Source organism: Phalangium opilio, unplaced genomic scaffold (assembly GCF_054372755.1).
Source record: "Phalangium opilio isolate 3A_F unplaced genomic scaffold, DU_Popi_V2 ptg000217l_1, whole genome shotgun sequence".
In the NCBI taxonomy this organism is placed as follows: Eukaryota; Metazoa; Arthropoda; class Arachnida; order Opiliones; family Phalangiidae; genus Phalangium; species Phalangium opilio.
In genome coordinates, this window is record NW_028324218.1 from 3,369,920 (window position 1) to 3,382,944 (window position 13,025).

The 13,025-nt window shown below is 36.2% G+C and overlaps 5 protein-coding genes and 2 non-coding genes across 10 annotated transcripts; 4 read left to right on the plus strand and 3 right to left on the minus strand.

Annotated features, from left to right (window-relative positions):
* Positions 1 to 842: 842 nt before the first annotated feature.
* Positions 843 to 4,426, plus strand: LOC149615701 (uncharacterized). The gene is made up of 5 exons (XM_089856090.1): positions 843 to 1,377; positions 1,797 to 2,161; positions 2,618 to 2,649; positions 3,241 to 3,791; positions 4,000 to 4,426. The coding sequence occupies exons 1-5, from the start codon at positions 857 to 859 to the stop codon at positions 4,370 to 4,372; spliced, it is 1,842 nt and encodes a 613-aa protein (XP_089712216.1). The 5' UTR covers positions 843 to 856; the 3' UTR covers positions 4,373 to 4,426.
* A 33-nt stretch (positions 4,427 to 4,459) lies between these two features.
* Positions 4,460 to 4,578, minus strand: LOC149615702 (5S ribosomal RNA). Its single transcript, XR_016376139.1, has one exon. It is a non-coding gene; the product is annotated as a 5S ribosomal RNA (ribosomal RNA).
* Positions 4,579 to 4,890: 312 nt separating this feature from the next.
* LOC149615703 (U1 spliceosomal RNA) lies at positions 4,891 to 5,053 on the minus strand. The gene has a single exon (XR_016376138.1). It is a non-coding gene; the product is annotated as a U1 spliceosomal RNA (small nuclear RNA).
* A 178-nt stretch (positions 5,054 to 5,231) lies between these two features.
* LOC149615704 (sulfotransferase ssu-1-like) lies at positions 5,232 to 7,677 on the plus strand. 4 transcript variants are annotated; one of them, XM_089857601.1, is made up of 3 exons: positions 5,232 to 5,605; positions 6,187 to 6,531; positions 6,758 to 7,677. In XM_089857601.1, exons 2-3 carry the CDS (start codon positions 6,209 to 6,211, stop codon positions 7,308 to 7,310), a joined length of 876 nt encoding a protein of 291 aa, XP_089713727.1. In that variant the 5' UTR covers positions 5,232 to 5,605; positions 6,187 to 6,208; the 3' UTR covers positions 7,311 to 7,677. The 4 variants fall into 4 exon arrangements, with proteins under 4 accessions (XP_089713727.1, XP_089713729.1, XP_089713725.1 ...); XM_089857603.1 differs by having other exon boundaries at positions 6,198 to 6,531; XM_089857599.1 differs by having other exon boundaries at positions 5,233 to 5,605; positions 6,167 to 6,531.
* Positions 7,678 to 7,804: 127 nt separating this feature from the next.
* On the plus strand, positions 7,805 to 8,916 carry LOC149615705 (uncharacterized). The gene is made up of 2 exons (XM_089857604.1): positions 7,805 to 8,081; positions 8,674 to 8,916. Exons 1-2 carry the CDS (start codon positions 7,812 to 7,814, stop codon positions 8,731 to 8,733), a joined length of 330 nt encoding a protein of 109 aa, XP_089713730.1. The 5' UTR covers positions 7,805 to 7,811; the 3' UTR covers positions 8,734 to 8,916.
* A 1,342-nt stretch (positions 8,917 to 10,258) lies between these two features.
* Positions 10,259 to 11,217, plus strand: LOC149615706 (mitochondrial inner membrane protease subunit 1). The gene is made up of 4 exons (XM_089857605.1): positions 10,259 to 10,524; positions 10,582 to 10,670; positions 10,736 to 10,844; positions 10,916 to 11,217. The coding sequence occupies exons 1-4, from the start codon at positions 10,408 to 10,410 to the stop codon at positions 11,078 to 11,080; spliced, it is 480 nt and encodes a 159-aa protein (XP_089713731.1). The 5' UTR covers positions 10,259 to 10,407; the 3' UTR covers positions 11,081 to 11,217.
* Positions 11,218 to 11,699: 482 nt separating this feature from the next.
* Positions 11,700 to 12,721, minus strand: IFT46 (intraflagellar transport 46). Its single transcript, XM_089856810.1, has one exon. The coding sequence runs from the start codon at positions 12,617 to 12,619 to the stop codon at positions 11,771 to 11,773; it is 849 nt and encodes a 282-aa protein (XP_089712936.1). The 5' UTR covers positions 12,620 to 12,721; the 3' UTR covers positions 11,700 to 11,770.
* Between the last annotated feature and the right edge of the window lie 304 nt (positions 12,722 to 13,025).

The window sequence follows — 13,025 nt, forward strand, 5'->3', positions numbered from 1 at the left end:
TAATTATTATATTTCTTAATACTTGTCATGCATGAATAAATAAAAAGTTCACGTCACTTATTTCCCAAAATAATTCCATATTTATTTTCTTTTTATATTTATAATTATAATACGGAATTATGTCAACTTTAACCGCGCGACTACTTGTTCCAATATTGACGAGGGGAGAGACTGAGGCGGGAATACGTTTCTAGCGCGCGCGAAATCGAAAGTGCAAGAAAAATCCGACCTTGCTCATTTGATTTCAAAGAACACATTAGGCTTAGCGATTTTGAATTAAACTTAGCAGACGACGCTTAGCTATGCATTGTTTTTGTAAATGTATCTATATTAAGCATATTTTTGACGTGTTTTATAACGCAATTGATATTGTTATCATTAATTAACAATAGCTCGCTTAGCAATGACGCAAATGCACACAAAAAATAAAGTTTTAAACAATTATGAATTATGTTAATCAAACACAAAGAGATCCTAGCGATTTATTGTTATTATTATGGGTGGTTTTTAAATTATTCTTATGGATTATAAATCAAGGACATCCCAAATACTGACTTGAGATAACACTACGTTTTTTACGTTACATTACTTACGACAGACTTATGTAATTTGCATGGTTTATCTAAATTTTATGAAGAGAATTGCGTCTCTATGTAGAACGAGGGGCTAATCACTCCGTGTTATCACTGTAAAAGGTTAAAGATGATTACAAGTAACCCCTTTGGTACAGTCTGAACAATGATTACGCTTAATGAATGGCCCCTCGATATAAAGTAGATACTCGATAACAAATACCCTTGAGAACTGCTAACAATGATTTCAAACGCGTCAAAAGGATTGTATCAAAGCTCTGAACATGTCGTTAACAACGAACCAAGTACAGCATCCAAATTACAAGAAAACTCATATCCCTGGAATTCAACTTCCAGGCGCATTTGACGCTGAAACATTCAAAGAAGTCTTAAAATACAAGCCAAGGCTTAACGAAGTTTTCATAGCGACGTTCCCCAAATGTGGAACTACTTATCTGCAACAGATTGTGTACTTAATCTTCAGCAAAGGCGTTGCACCGGATAACCAAGAACAGTATTTCAAATGTTGTCCATTCTTGGAACTTCACGGCGTTAATGGCGCATTTGAAATGCCAAGGCCTAACGCGATTAAGACTCATTTAAGGTTTGATTTGACGCCATTTTCAAACGATGCCAAGTATATATATATGTTAAGGAATCCAAAGGATTGCGTCGTGTCTTTGTACTACCATACCACACAATTACCGTTTTACCAGTACCAGAATGCTCAGTTAAAAGACTTTTTCAAGTTGTTTATTGAAGGGAATACGGAGTTTGGATCGTATTTTGATCATTTAAAGTCGTGGTAAGTATTTACATAAGTTTATAAGTGATATGTTCGCTCCATAAGTATGATATGCACTACCTATACAAGTTGGTAATGCTACTGAGAGACTTACAGCTCGAGATAACTAGTTCGAGAAGGAGAACGAGGGGGAGCGAGTCAATTGAAGTCCTAAGTACACTCGGTGGTGGTTAATTAATTTTTGCAGCTAGGACCTATTCCATCTAGGTCCGATGTAGTCTGCATTACTAAGCCCCCTTTGATAGCAGTGCGTCACTCACTTACCAGGCCTCCCTCGCTTTACCTCCTCGAATCTATGACCTACCTCACTCGCTCCCTTCAAACTTATGGAAGGAACATATCTTATAAACTTATGGTATTTACAACAAATATAAAGCATGTTTAATTTTGATTTTACTTCCACGTATCTACCATCAAAGGTACGCCCATAAAGATGACCCCAATGTCCTTTTCCTACACTACGAAGAAACAGTGGACAACCCCGAGCCTGTGGTCATAAAAATCGGTCAATTTTTGGGTCAAGAATACGGAGAACTTTTGCAAAACGATAGTAAATTACTACAAGACATAATTAAATACAGTTCATTTGATTTTATGAAGAAACAAACCAACGATTTCTATGAACAAAATCGAAAGTTTAAAATAACCAGAGTAAGACGTGGAAAAATCGGAGGTTGGAGGGACGAACTGACCCAAGAACAAAGCCAAATCATAGACCAATACATCGAAAAAGAATTGGGAGAGTTGTGTCCTGATATAATTAGTTTATGGAAAAAATTTAATTGTATTTAAAAATTATTAATTTTTCTGTGTGTGAAAACTTAATAAACATATTTAATTAGTCCAATTTACATTCAGCATTATTTCGACCAGGAATACATACAGCTACTAGGAATCATTATGTGTAGAACCATTATCACTTAACGTATCTAGGCGGGGTTTATGGGAGGAGCTAGCTAGACTAATCATTATATAGAGAGCTTACAGATGGGATAGTAGTACGTCACACCCTCTCTAGTCTTACCCGCTGTTCTGGTAGCCATATTGGGTTGTCTCAGCTTCATTCCTGCTTTAAACCCACCAAACCAATATTTCAGCGTAAATTAAGTCACGAGACTCAACTGAAAGCTCTCTATATGACGTATTTTATCTCGCCAATAATCTATCTCACTGCGCGTTGAATATTGGGCGTGTCTAGTACCTCGCGTTAATTGCTACCCCACTAATTAAAAAATTACAGTTAAAATGACGCCATCAGAATTATCACGAGACGTATGGTAAGTAAGCCCAGCCCAAAAAACCCGTATTCAAAGAAATAAACATAAGATATATTGGGTCACATTCATTCCTAGTGGCTGTATGCATTCCTCGTGAGACCGCATCTACATGCATACATGTACTGAGAAAATGGCGACAATCAAACGTTATTAGAGAGGCTTAGGCCTCAAGGACGGAATAACGAATATTCAAAATTATCAGTTATAACGCATTTGGTTTCGCATAGATAAACAGTACGCCGTCTATCTCGAAAACCTAATCTGTTTTTGCCGATGGCATTTCAAATAGAGGCTTAGCAGCGTTAGGAGCAACAACTCTCTCTTTCAAAACGAGTCTAATTATCTCAAACAGTTGTCAATAATTAAAGATATCAAGTGTGTTCCAGTTTCCGGAATAGATTTGTGACTTCAAAATTATTAAGTAACGTTCAATTTACTTAATAACTAAAATATTTATTGATTGATAAATTCAACCATAAGTTTATAACATATGTTCCATAAGTATGACATTCAAGCTAAGTGACAAACTTATGAACTTATGCTATAACATATGAATGAATGTTTTAATTAAAAAAATGAATTTCAGATCATGTCTCAATCTACTAAACCAATATTGGACCCTCATTACCAACAAACGAAGCTTCCTGGTATTTTAATTCCCAATGGATTTGACATGGAAACCTTCAACGATGCCTTAACCTACGAACCAAGGCCCGATGACGTTTTTATCAGTACTTTCCCAAAATGCGGGACCACTTTCACCCAACAAATAGTCTACCTAATCTACCATAAAGGCGTACCACCACCCAACGCTGATACATTTTTTAAATCGTGTCCATTTTTGGATGCTCGTGGTAAACAAGGCGCCATTGACATGCCAAGGCCTAACGCCATAAAAACGCATCTTAGATATGGCGCCGCTCCTTACGCCAGTTCCACCGAAGCAAAGTATATTTACATGCTAAGAAATCCCAAGGATTGCGTTGTATCGTTTTACCATCATGCATTGGGGCATGCTAAACGTAGAAACGAATTAGGCCCGGATTTTCATTTAGACGGGATCTGCGAATTCTTTTTTAATTTGTTTTGTCAGGGTCAAGTCGAATTTGGGTGCTATTTCGAGAATTTGAAGGCATGGTAAGTGTCTATCTAGACTTACTAGAAAAGATAATGTAACGTTGTGTTGTTTTTGTTAAATTGTTGTTATTCGTTAAGCCTACTTTTCAAATTTGAATTTTCGCGCGCTTTTATGATATATTGTTAAGCCTTGGTTTCAAATATGATTTTCCCGCGCTCATTCAATTTTAAATACCACGTGATTAGTAAAACGCGCTTTTAAATGCAGGTACGCCCATAAGGATGACCCCAATGTACTCTTTCTACATTTCGAAGAGGTAGTGGACAATCCCGAGCCGGAAGTCATGAAAATCGCCAAATTTTTGGGCCAAGAATACCAAGATATGTTGCGAAATGATAATAAGATGCTGCAGGACGTGATTCGCTACAGTTCTTTCGATTTTATGAAAGTCCAAACTAACGAATACATGTCCAGAGGTAGTGACGAAAAATCAAAGCATGTAAGACGCGGGAAAATTGGCGGTTGGCGGGACGAGCTTACCCTGGAACAAAGTCAAAGAATAGATCAATTAATTGAGAAAAAATTGAAGGATGTCTGTCCCGATATAATTAGTCTGTGGATCAAATATAATTGTATTTAATTTTCCCTTTAAAAAATGTATTAAATAATATGGAATAAAGATTTAATAAATTTAGTTTTTGTAAAAAAAAAAGAAAAAATTTAAAAAAGCCAACGGCACGCAGTGTTCCCAGGTGGTCTCCCTCCCAAGTACTGACTGCGCTCGACGCTGCTTAACTTCGGTGATCGGACGAGAACCGGTGTATTCAGCGTGATATGGCCGTTGCCGACAGATTCTCTACAAAACTCATTCGCAAAGCTTCTCAAGCGCATGCGCACTACAGGCAACAATACTATGAAATCTCTCTCTCCTTGCTAGCTAGATTCCCGGATTTCCCGCCTAGCAGAGTCAGGGAAAACGAGAGCTCTAAATTTTAGAGAACTGAAAATATCACGAGTTACAGTAGCATGGACGCCAAGGCTTAGCAACAACCTTATTAGTTCGGATTCTCTTTAGGGATATTTTTCCCGCTTTAATCAGTAACATGTACGATTTTCGGTTGATAGTAGGAAGTGTGTTTTAATTTTGGATTATTTAAGTAGGGGTTAGCGCGAACGCAGGACCCCGCTAACAAAAATTACACGCCCCATCTATTGCAGTTTGCAAAAGTGGTAAGGGTCAACCTGGCCGGAGTGCAGTGGCCAGGCCTCACCTCAGCCCGCCTCCTTCGAGATCAAGGCCGCAGCGACGCCAGGTAAGTATGCTCGAGTGCAGTCCCGATTAAGAATATAAAACCCTGCTGCCAAGCTTTCAGTATGCATATATTTTAACTTAAATACTAATTATAAGAATTAACATTTAAATAATTATAATTAATGACATGTATTCGTTTTAAGTATTATTAAAGTAACGTTTTGTTTTTTAATATTTGATAAATTAAGATTAGTTTAAAAGTTATTCGACATTTTGTGTACTTTGATAGAGCGTTGAAGTTTTATATATATACATGTATAGTATATTGTAGGCACATATACATGTACGCGCTATCAATTCTTTTGAGGGCATTTTTTTGATTTCAAAATTGGGGAAATCATTGATACAGTTTTTAACAATTGAACTTTGAAATAAAATAAAGTGTATTTTTAGTTCTTTGATATTATTTACTTCAATTTTGGCTGTAAATAAAATTAAGAATTTACCCAATTAAGGTCTCAATTAAGTTGTAAAGAAAATGGAAATATAATTAGTTGAACTTTAAAATTATTAATTGAAATTAAAATTTAACGAAATTTCAATATTTTTCAAGAAATAAAGGTAAGTGTAATAATTTAAATTCACTACGTTTGAATTTATATTTGTGTTCATCTCACTACCAAAGTTCTGTATATTTTAATGAACCTCAACATGAGATGAAATTGAAATTTTCTAAAATATACCGACAACTTAACTTGTTACTAAACATAAAACTCCTTAAATAGCTTCATAGAACACTCAACACTATAAACTTATCATGACGTTTAACAATAGGAAACATGCCATAATTTTATTAATGTAGTTCGTTTGTGACCTTCAGAAAACTTAGTTGATAAAATAAATACATTTAAGCCTTTTCTGTAGATAACGATTTCAATGTCATAAGCTATAATAAAGATATAGCCATATAGCTAATTAGGCAAAAATAATATAATAATTAAGGTTCCATCAGCACAGACACTATCATGCGACTGGAACAAAACAGAGACTTAATAAATTATAGCTTGAATTAGGCTTAGCAAATTCTGTTTAAAGTTTGGTTTTGAAAACAACTGGCTTAATTATAAATTCAGGTGTAGCGTAACAGGTGTAGATGTAAGATTTTTTAACAGTTGTACTTAGGAAAACAGTACAATTCCCAGTTTGCTAACAGGCGGCTCGAATATGGTTCTACCAACATACGTGACTATAAACGGTTTACGTTTGCCAAATTTCAAGAAAGAAACGATGGAAGAATCAATGCGATATAAGCCAGTAGAAGGTGACCTATTTCTGGTCACCTACCCAAAATGCGGTACAACATGGTTGCACCAAATTGTCTATTTGATTCTAACCGGTGGTAAACCTTGTACGGACCCTACTGAGTTTCACCAACGCGTCCCGTTTATTGAGATGATGGGAAACCGTTCTTTCAGTAACTTAATAAAACCTGGGGCCTTGAAAACGCACCTGACGATGGATACCATACCATTGTCGACAAAGGCAAAGTAAGAAAGTTATACGTCTCGTTTAGAGCTTTTAAATGAGTACAAACACGATGGGGTTACGCGAATCATTAACAAACCGGAAGTGACGTCATATTTTTCTTATTTGTTAGAATATAGTCGTGTGAGTACTCAAATGAAAGGTCATGATGAGTTGAATCACGTGGTATTGTTATTATTAAGAGTGGATGATTCTAGTTAAAGTAATAACGTTTTATATTTATTGCAGATACATTTACTGTTGCAGAAACCCTAAAGATTGTTGCGTGTCTTTTTACGATCATACTAAAACCGTTCCTAATTATAAATTTCAAGATGGAACATTTGACGAGTATTTTGAGATTTTCATGAAGGGGGAAGTGAACTACAACGATTACTTCGCGCATGTCCGAAGTTGGTACGACATTAGGAACAGTCCCAACGTTTTATTTATCAATTACGAGGACGTTAATAAAGATTCAAAGACCATGATAAAACGTATAGCTACGTTCATGGGAAACCAGTACTCGCAAACAATAGAACAGAACCCAAAGATACTAGAGGACATTGTCTACCATAGCAGGTTTGACGTCATGAAGGACAAGATAAACGACCTAATGCGGTACATGGTACCATACGGAGTCCCGCCAAGAGTACCAGTTCAATTTGTCCGTAAGGGGAAAACAGGAGGCTGGAGAGACATGATGACCAAGGAACAAAGCAATCGACTGGACCAGAAGATTGAAAAAACCTTAGGGGACACAGATTTGCCAGAATTATGGCGGAAATACCAATGCATTTGAAAAAGGAGTAGGATCAATGTAATCCCCTCGTCAAAACCTTTTAAATGAGTATAAACACGACTAGCTTTGGTTAAACTTTAATTTAAACAAAACCGGAAGTGACGTAGTAGATATTCGTCGCGTGACGTAATAAGATAGTCGTGTGAGTACTCAAATGATAGGTCGCGACGAGTACAACCTTTAAGCACCATTAATTATTATTAATAATCACCAGTTTTCATGATTTCACCTAATTTGGGGGCTTGGGGCCTTGGTTTTCTTTTTTTGTTTGAGTAATTTTTGGAAATTGGGAACAGTTTACTATATCTGGGATTATATAGTTATCTCTCTAATGTACTATTGAATAAACAGGATTCAAAAATAAAAACCTAAATACTCCTTTTATTTAAACAGCTATAATTTCCGAGTAAATGTATATTATTTACCCAACTGGTTTACTTTAGCGGAACCTCGTAGTCATAGCTAACTTGACCAATTTTATGAAGTGGATACGCGTCAAAAATGGCGGTAGGAGAAGTAAAGAACAAGCCTACTTATCGTACATCCGATGTTGAGAAAATCTTTGAAGATAAGACACCTGATCCAGTTTTAAATGTTTGGAACGTGTCATCAGCTCCAGATACACTTGGAGAAAATGCTGGACTTCCGGAGATCATTGTTAAAACCACAAAGAAAGTCTCGTCCAATAATCATCTGACCAGGGATGTTCTATTGGTCACCTTCTTCGTCTTGGCCATCGTTGCTGGACTAGCTATATACAAATGGAGAGCCGTAAGTTACTGTGACGTCAGTGCCTAGGTCACGGGCATGGCTATGGTAGTGGGCGGGGCGGACATGTTTGGTTTGGTACCGCTTTGGTAATTGGTTCTAGGGGCAAATAGCATGGGTGACGTCACGCCAAAGAGGGTATAGGTCACACTAAGGCTTCTGAGACGCAAAGGGCTAAAAATGTTAAATTTTGCAATCTTAGAAAGGGTAATATTTGCTGTGCCACAAGGCAAATTAGCTTTTTATTTACAAAATTCTAAGATTGCAAATTCAGCAATGTGCTAAGACATTATGGGCCTAAAATAGACAAAGGCCCAATGGCCCAATAGAGTGGTACTGAGAAGGGAGGAGCTATGGGAACGTGACGTCAATATTGGGGGGGGGTCTAAATTGTATTGCTTAAGCTGACGACTTCCAATATGGTCGCCAAAACCGAGGTAAGAGATATGAGGGTGTGACGTCACGAGAAAATTCGTGGTAGCAGACTATAGAGTAGCCAAAGATGGGGGACTGCCATTACTCTATAATTTCTAATTAAAATTAACTATAATTACTGAAAAATTAAAGAAAACGTTATTATTAACTTGATTTACAGCAAATAAAAGCTAGAATTCCGGCGAATTGGACATTATTACGATACAGGTTAAGGAGCTAAACCAATCAAGATGTAATGTAACAATGAATGAAGTTCAACCAATATTAATTTAATTACCATTGTAATTTTATTCAATTAAATCTATACATTTGAGCACTTTAATAAGTAACAAATTAATTATAAATAAGCGAGAAAATACAATAAAAATTTATATTAATAAAAGCAACAAACAAATAAAGAAAATCATTTTATTATTTCTCCTTCCGTTCTTGGATCTTCGATATCAGATCCGTCTTCCATTTCTCTTCAGGAATTGAATTCGCCCATCCTGGAATGGCAGAAGATGGTAGTCGAATATTAGCCATTGTTTCTTTAATTTTAGCAATCTGTTCATCATCCATTTTAATATCTTCTAAAGTTCCTCGATCCTGCGTTAAAACGGCAACGGTATCATCTTCTTGAATGGGAGTGTTCAAAGCTTCGTGAAATCTAGCCGAGATGTAAGTTGACGCTGGAGTTAGGGGATTATTCGGTGGTTCATTTAAGGGAATTTCTTCTGGAATGTTCTGTTGATTGTAATTGTTGTTTATTTGGATGATGCCATCGGGTTCTTGAGGTAATAATTGGTATCCACCGTCTGATCCGTCTCCGTCATCATCACTGTTGTTTGTGGTATCGGAGTCGAAATCATCTTCGTTAAGTACAAAGTTCGGTATTTCATCATCAGATGCGTGAAAATCGGCGTCAGAATCGTTGGGATTATCTTCGTTAATTGGCACAATTGGGGGCATCTTAATTAAATTTAAATTAAAGTCTTGTGTCCTTTCCTTTGAGTTGTGATTATTCGTAAAGTTGAAGTTAGGCTTAGCGTATAGTGTTAACAGTTAAGCCTTGGATGAAATACAACTACTACGGTTATTGTCAATGAGATAGAATATATATATAAAACCTAGAGTCACAACGTGAGATCTCGAGATCGACGTTTCGCAATACACCTTTTGTCGAGCATGAATCTTTATCAAATACGGGTGGCGCCACCTATTAATCACTCGAAGAACATTTTTATTACCGTCTACTGTTATAATCTGCTTAACAAGCTGTCAAGATAGTTTTTAAACGTGTTAAATAAAATACGCGAGTTAAATAATAAAAACTCTAGCCCTTTTTAATCTAATAAATAGATGAAATAAAAATCATAACGATGTTTCTGATTGCAAATAAGCAAGTAAAAGTTGTAATTAGTTCCGCTAGAGGCTCCCAGGTGGCGCTGTCATGTTTTGATAAACGTGCTTGATAAAAACAATGTGTTTCGCGGTAAGCCGTTTTGAATTGTAACTCTATCTATCTCATTGGTTATTGTTGACATAGCATAGAAAATGATTCTGAAAATGGAGCCCGTTTTTAAGCGCCATCTCTGTTGAGTTGTTTAATTTAGTATTATCTTAATTAATCTATTTATATTAATCATTAAAAATATTTATATACTGTATAGTTAGGACTAATTATCTTTAAATAAAAATTACTTTAAAATTTAAGAAAACAATTACCACCACCAGGTTATTGAATTTGTTAGTTACCTAACCATGGTTGACGTGCATTTTAAAAGGAGGCGCATGGCTGGGCTGGGTTAAAAGGCATTTAAATTTTGACCCGCCGTAGCTAAAATTAACGAATTTGCGCTTTTAATTAACGTTAATTATAATCCTGTGATTTTAAATTAAATTTGAAAATAGTATGAACATGTTAATGTTGAAAAAAATTGTTAATTCTACATTAAAAGCAGCTGGTTATGGTTTAAAATGCGCCTGCATTATGTATTGCACCTTGGAGTATGTCGGAGATGTTGTTATTGTATGTATTTAAACTTAATTGCAATTAATTTAACACTAATTAAGATGCTTTAATTAGTGTACCGGACCTTCTATGGAACCCACCATTGAATCAAATGACTTGATAGTAACAGAACATATATCAATTTTTAAAAATAACTTTAAAAGGTAGGCCTAATTAATATACTTTTAATTTACGCGTAATTAGTACTATAATTTGCGTAATTTTGAAGGGGTGACGTCATAATCTCACGATCACCCTTTGAACCCCGTCAATTTATATGCAAACGTATTGTAGGACTTCCAGGTGATAAACTGAGTTGGGGGTTTTCAAGTAAAGTTGTAAGTAATTAAAGTAATTTTTTTAATTGTTTTGCCTTTAATTTGAGCATTTAATTAATACTTAATTACAGGTTCCTTTGGGTCACGTGTGGTTAGAAGGTGACAATAAGTCAAACTCCTCAGATTCTCGTTCTTATGGGCCTGTTCCCATTGGTTTGCTTAGAGGGAGAGCTATTTGCAAAGTTTGGCCTAACGTTCAATTTTTTCGGGTTGATAATAAACTTAAAGACGCGTAGAAACTAAACTTAATTAATTAATAATTTATTTAATTTCATGTTTGTTTTTTTTAATATATATCTATACATATATTGTTAAATGTTTTAAAATAATATTTTTAACACAATTCAGAACAAAATAAATTAATTACAAATTATCTTGTTTTTTCTTTTAATGTTTTTGTTTTTCCCAACGTAACAGAAGGAAAATAATAATAATAAAGTACTAGATTGGTTGAATTTGAAATTTTTAGTCCATTTCTTAAATATTTCACCTAATTATTAAGCCTTGTCGTTAGCAGATTGACTAGCAGACGAATTTTGTTAAAATTAAACCTGTGAAACAGTCCAGGAAATAAGTATATTTTTTAACCTAACCCTTGGTTCCAGTGAGCCCCTCCCGAGTCCCCACTTAGAAACTGGTCCTTGGACTAGTCCCCACTTAGAAACTGGTCCTTGGACTAGTCCCCACTTAGAAACTGGTCCTTGGACTAGTCCCCACTTAGAAACTGGTCCTTGGACTAGTCCCCACTTAGAAACTGGTCCTTGGACTAGTCCCCACTTAGAAACTGGTCCTTGGACTAGTCCCCACTTAGAAACTGATCCTTGGACTAGTCCCCACTTAGAAACTGGTCCTTGGACTAGTCCCTACTTAGAAACTGGTCCCGACTCCAAAAACCAGTAGCCCACCGCGTTTTGAAATGTCTTTTACTACAAAACCAATCTATCTGCTTGATCATTGTCATCACCTCCAGACATGCCAGTATTAAAATGTTGAAGGTTACGAAACTCGGAATACAACGTGAACAAAACGTGCAACGATTGCACCTTTGATTTATAAATTGGTATGTCCAATAAGGAGCAAACCAACTCGACGTATTCCTCCAAACTGCAATCCAAATCTCCATTGGGTAGCCCGTACTGTCTTAACATCTCTTCAAATTCAGGATCCCATTCTTGCATCAACGACTCAATATCAGGCATATTTCTAGTGTAGTGAACAGTGGGTGGTGGTTTAGAACGATGCAAATTCCCCATATTTTTAACCCAGGCTTCGATTTCTTTGGGACGTTTATCGGCGTTATCCAAGCTCTTCACCACCGTAGTTTTGGTTGTCGATTCTTTAAGTATAGCACGTAGTTGCAAGTCCAGAACGGTTGGATCGGATTGTTTAGCCGTTGGTTCATCCAGGACTTGTAACCCGAGTTTATCGGTGTCCCCATTAGGTGGTGGGACTTTTATGAACGCGTCTATGTCCCCAACAGCCGGGATGAAATCGGGTATAAATGGACGTAGTTTATGCTCCAAGTCGATGTTTTGAGGGGTGTAATGGGTAATAAATTGGAATAATTCCTTAATTTCCGGTGTGGTGTTAAGGTGGTCGAAATCAGACGGATTGTACGCTCCTTCTACTTGCGTGATATGATCTTCGTCATCTTCCTCATCTTCGTCTTGACTGTTTTCGTCCGAATCGGGTTTAATTGGTTTCGAAGGTAGTTGTAATGGAATTAGTTCATTTGGTGGGTTTTCACTTTCAAGTTTTGGTGGTATTTCTTCCATGATTTACAAATAAAACGTCTACAGCTAACTTACAATCAGAGTTTGGTTTGTTTACATTTTGCGATCGCGGTATCCATGGCAACGTTCACCTGTTACTTTCGCGCCTTTTTGACGGTAGGTAATACCGGCACGCGCGCGAAAGTTCAAATTGGTGTCAACAACAAAACAAAGATTTTCGTTTAAATTTCAAATTAGGCTTAAGGATAAAATCATAAAAACAGTCTTATTTAACGAAACTGTATCAAGAATCAATACAAATACTGATTACAGTCGATGTTGATAGTCTAGTTTCCGGTTTAGGTTTACTAATAGTAGACAATTCCTGTTGTTTCTTTCTCAAAGTACTTGAGGTCAACATGGCGTCCTTGAACTTTGTGCTAAGCTTATTTAACAAAACCTTACGAAA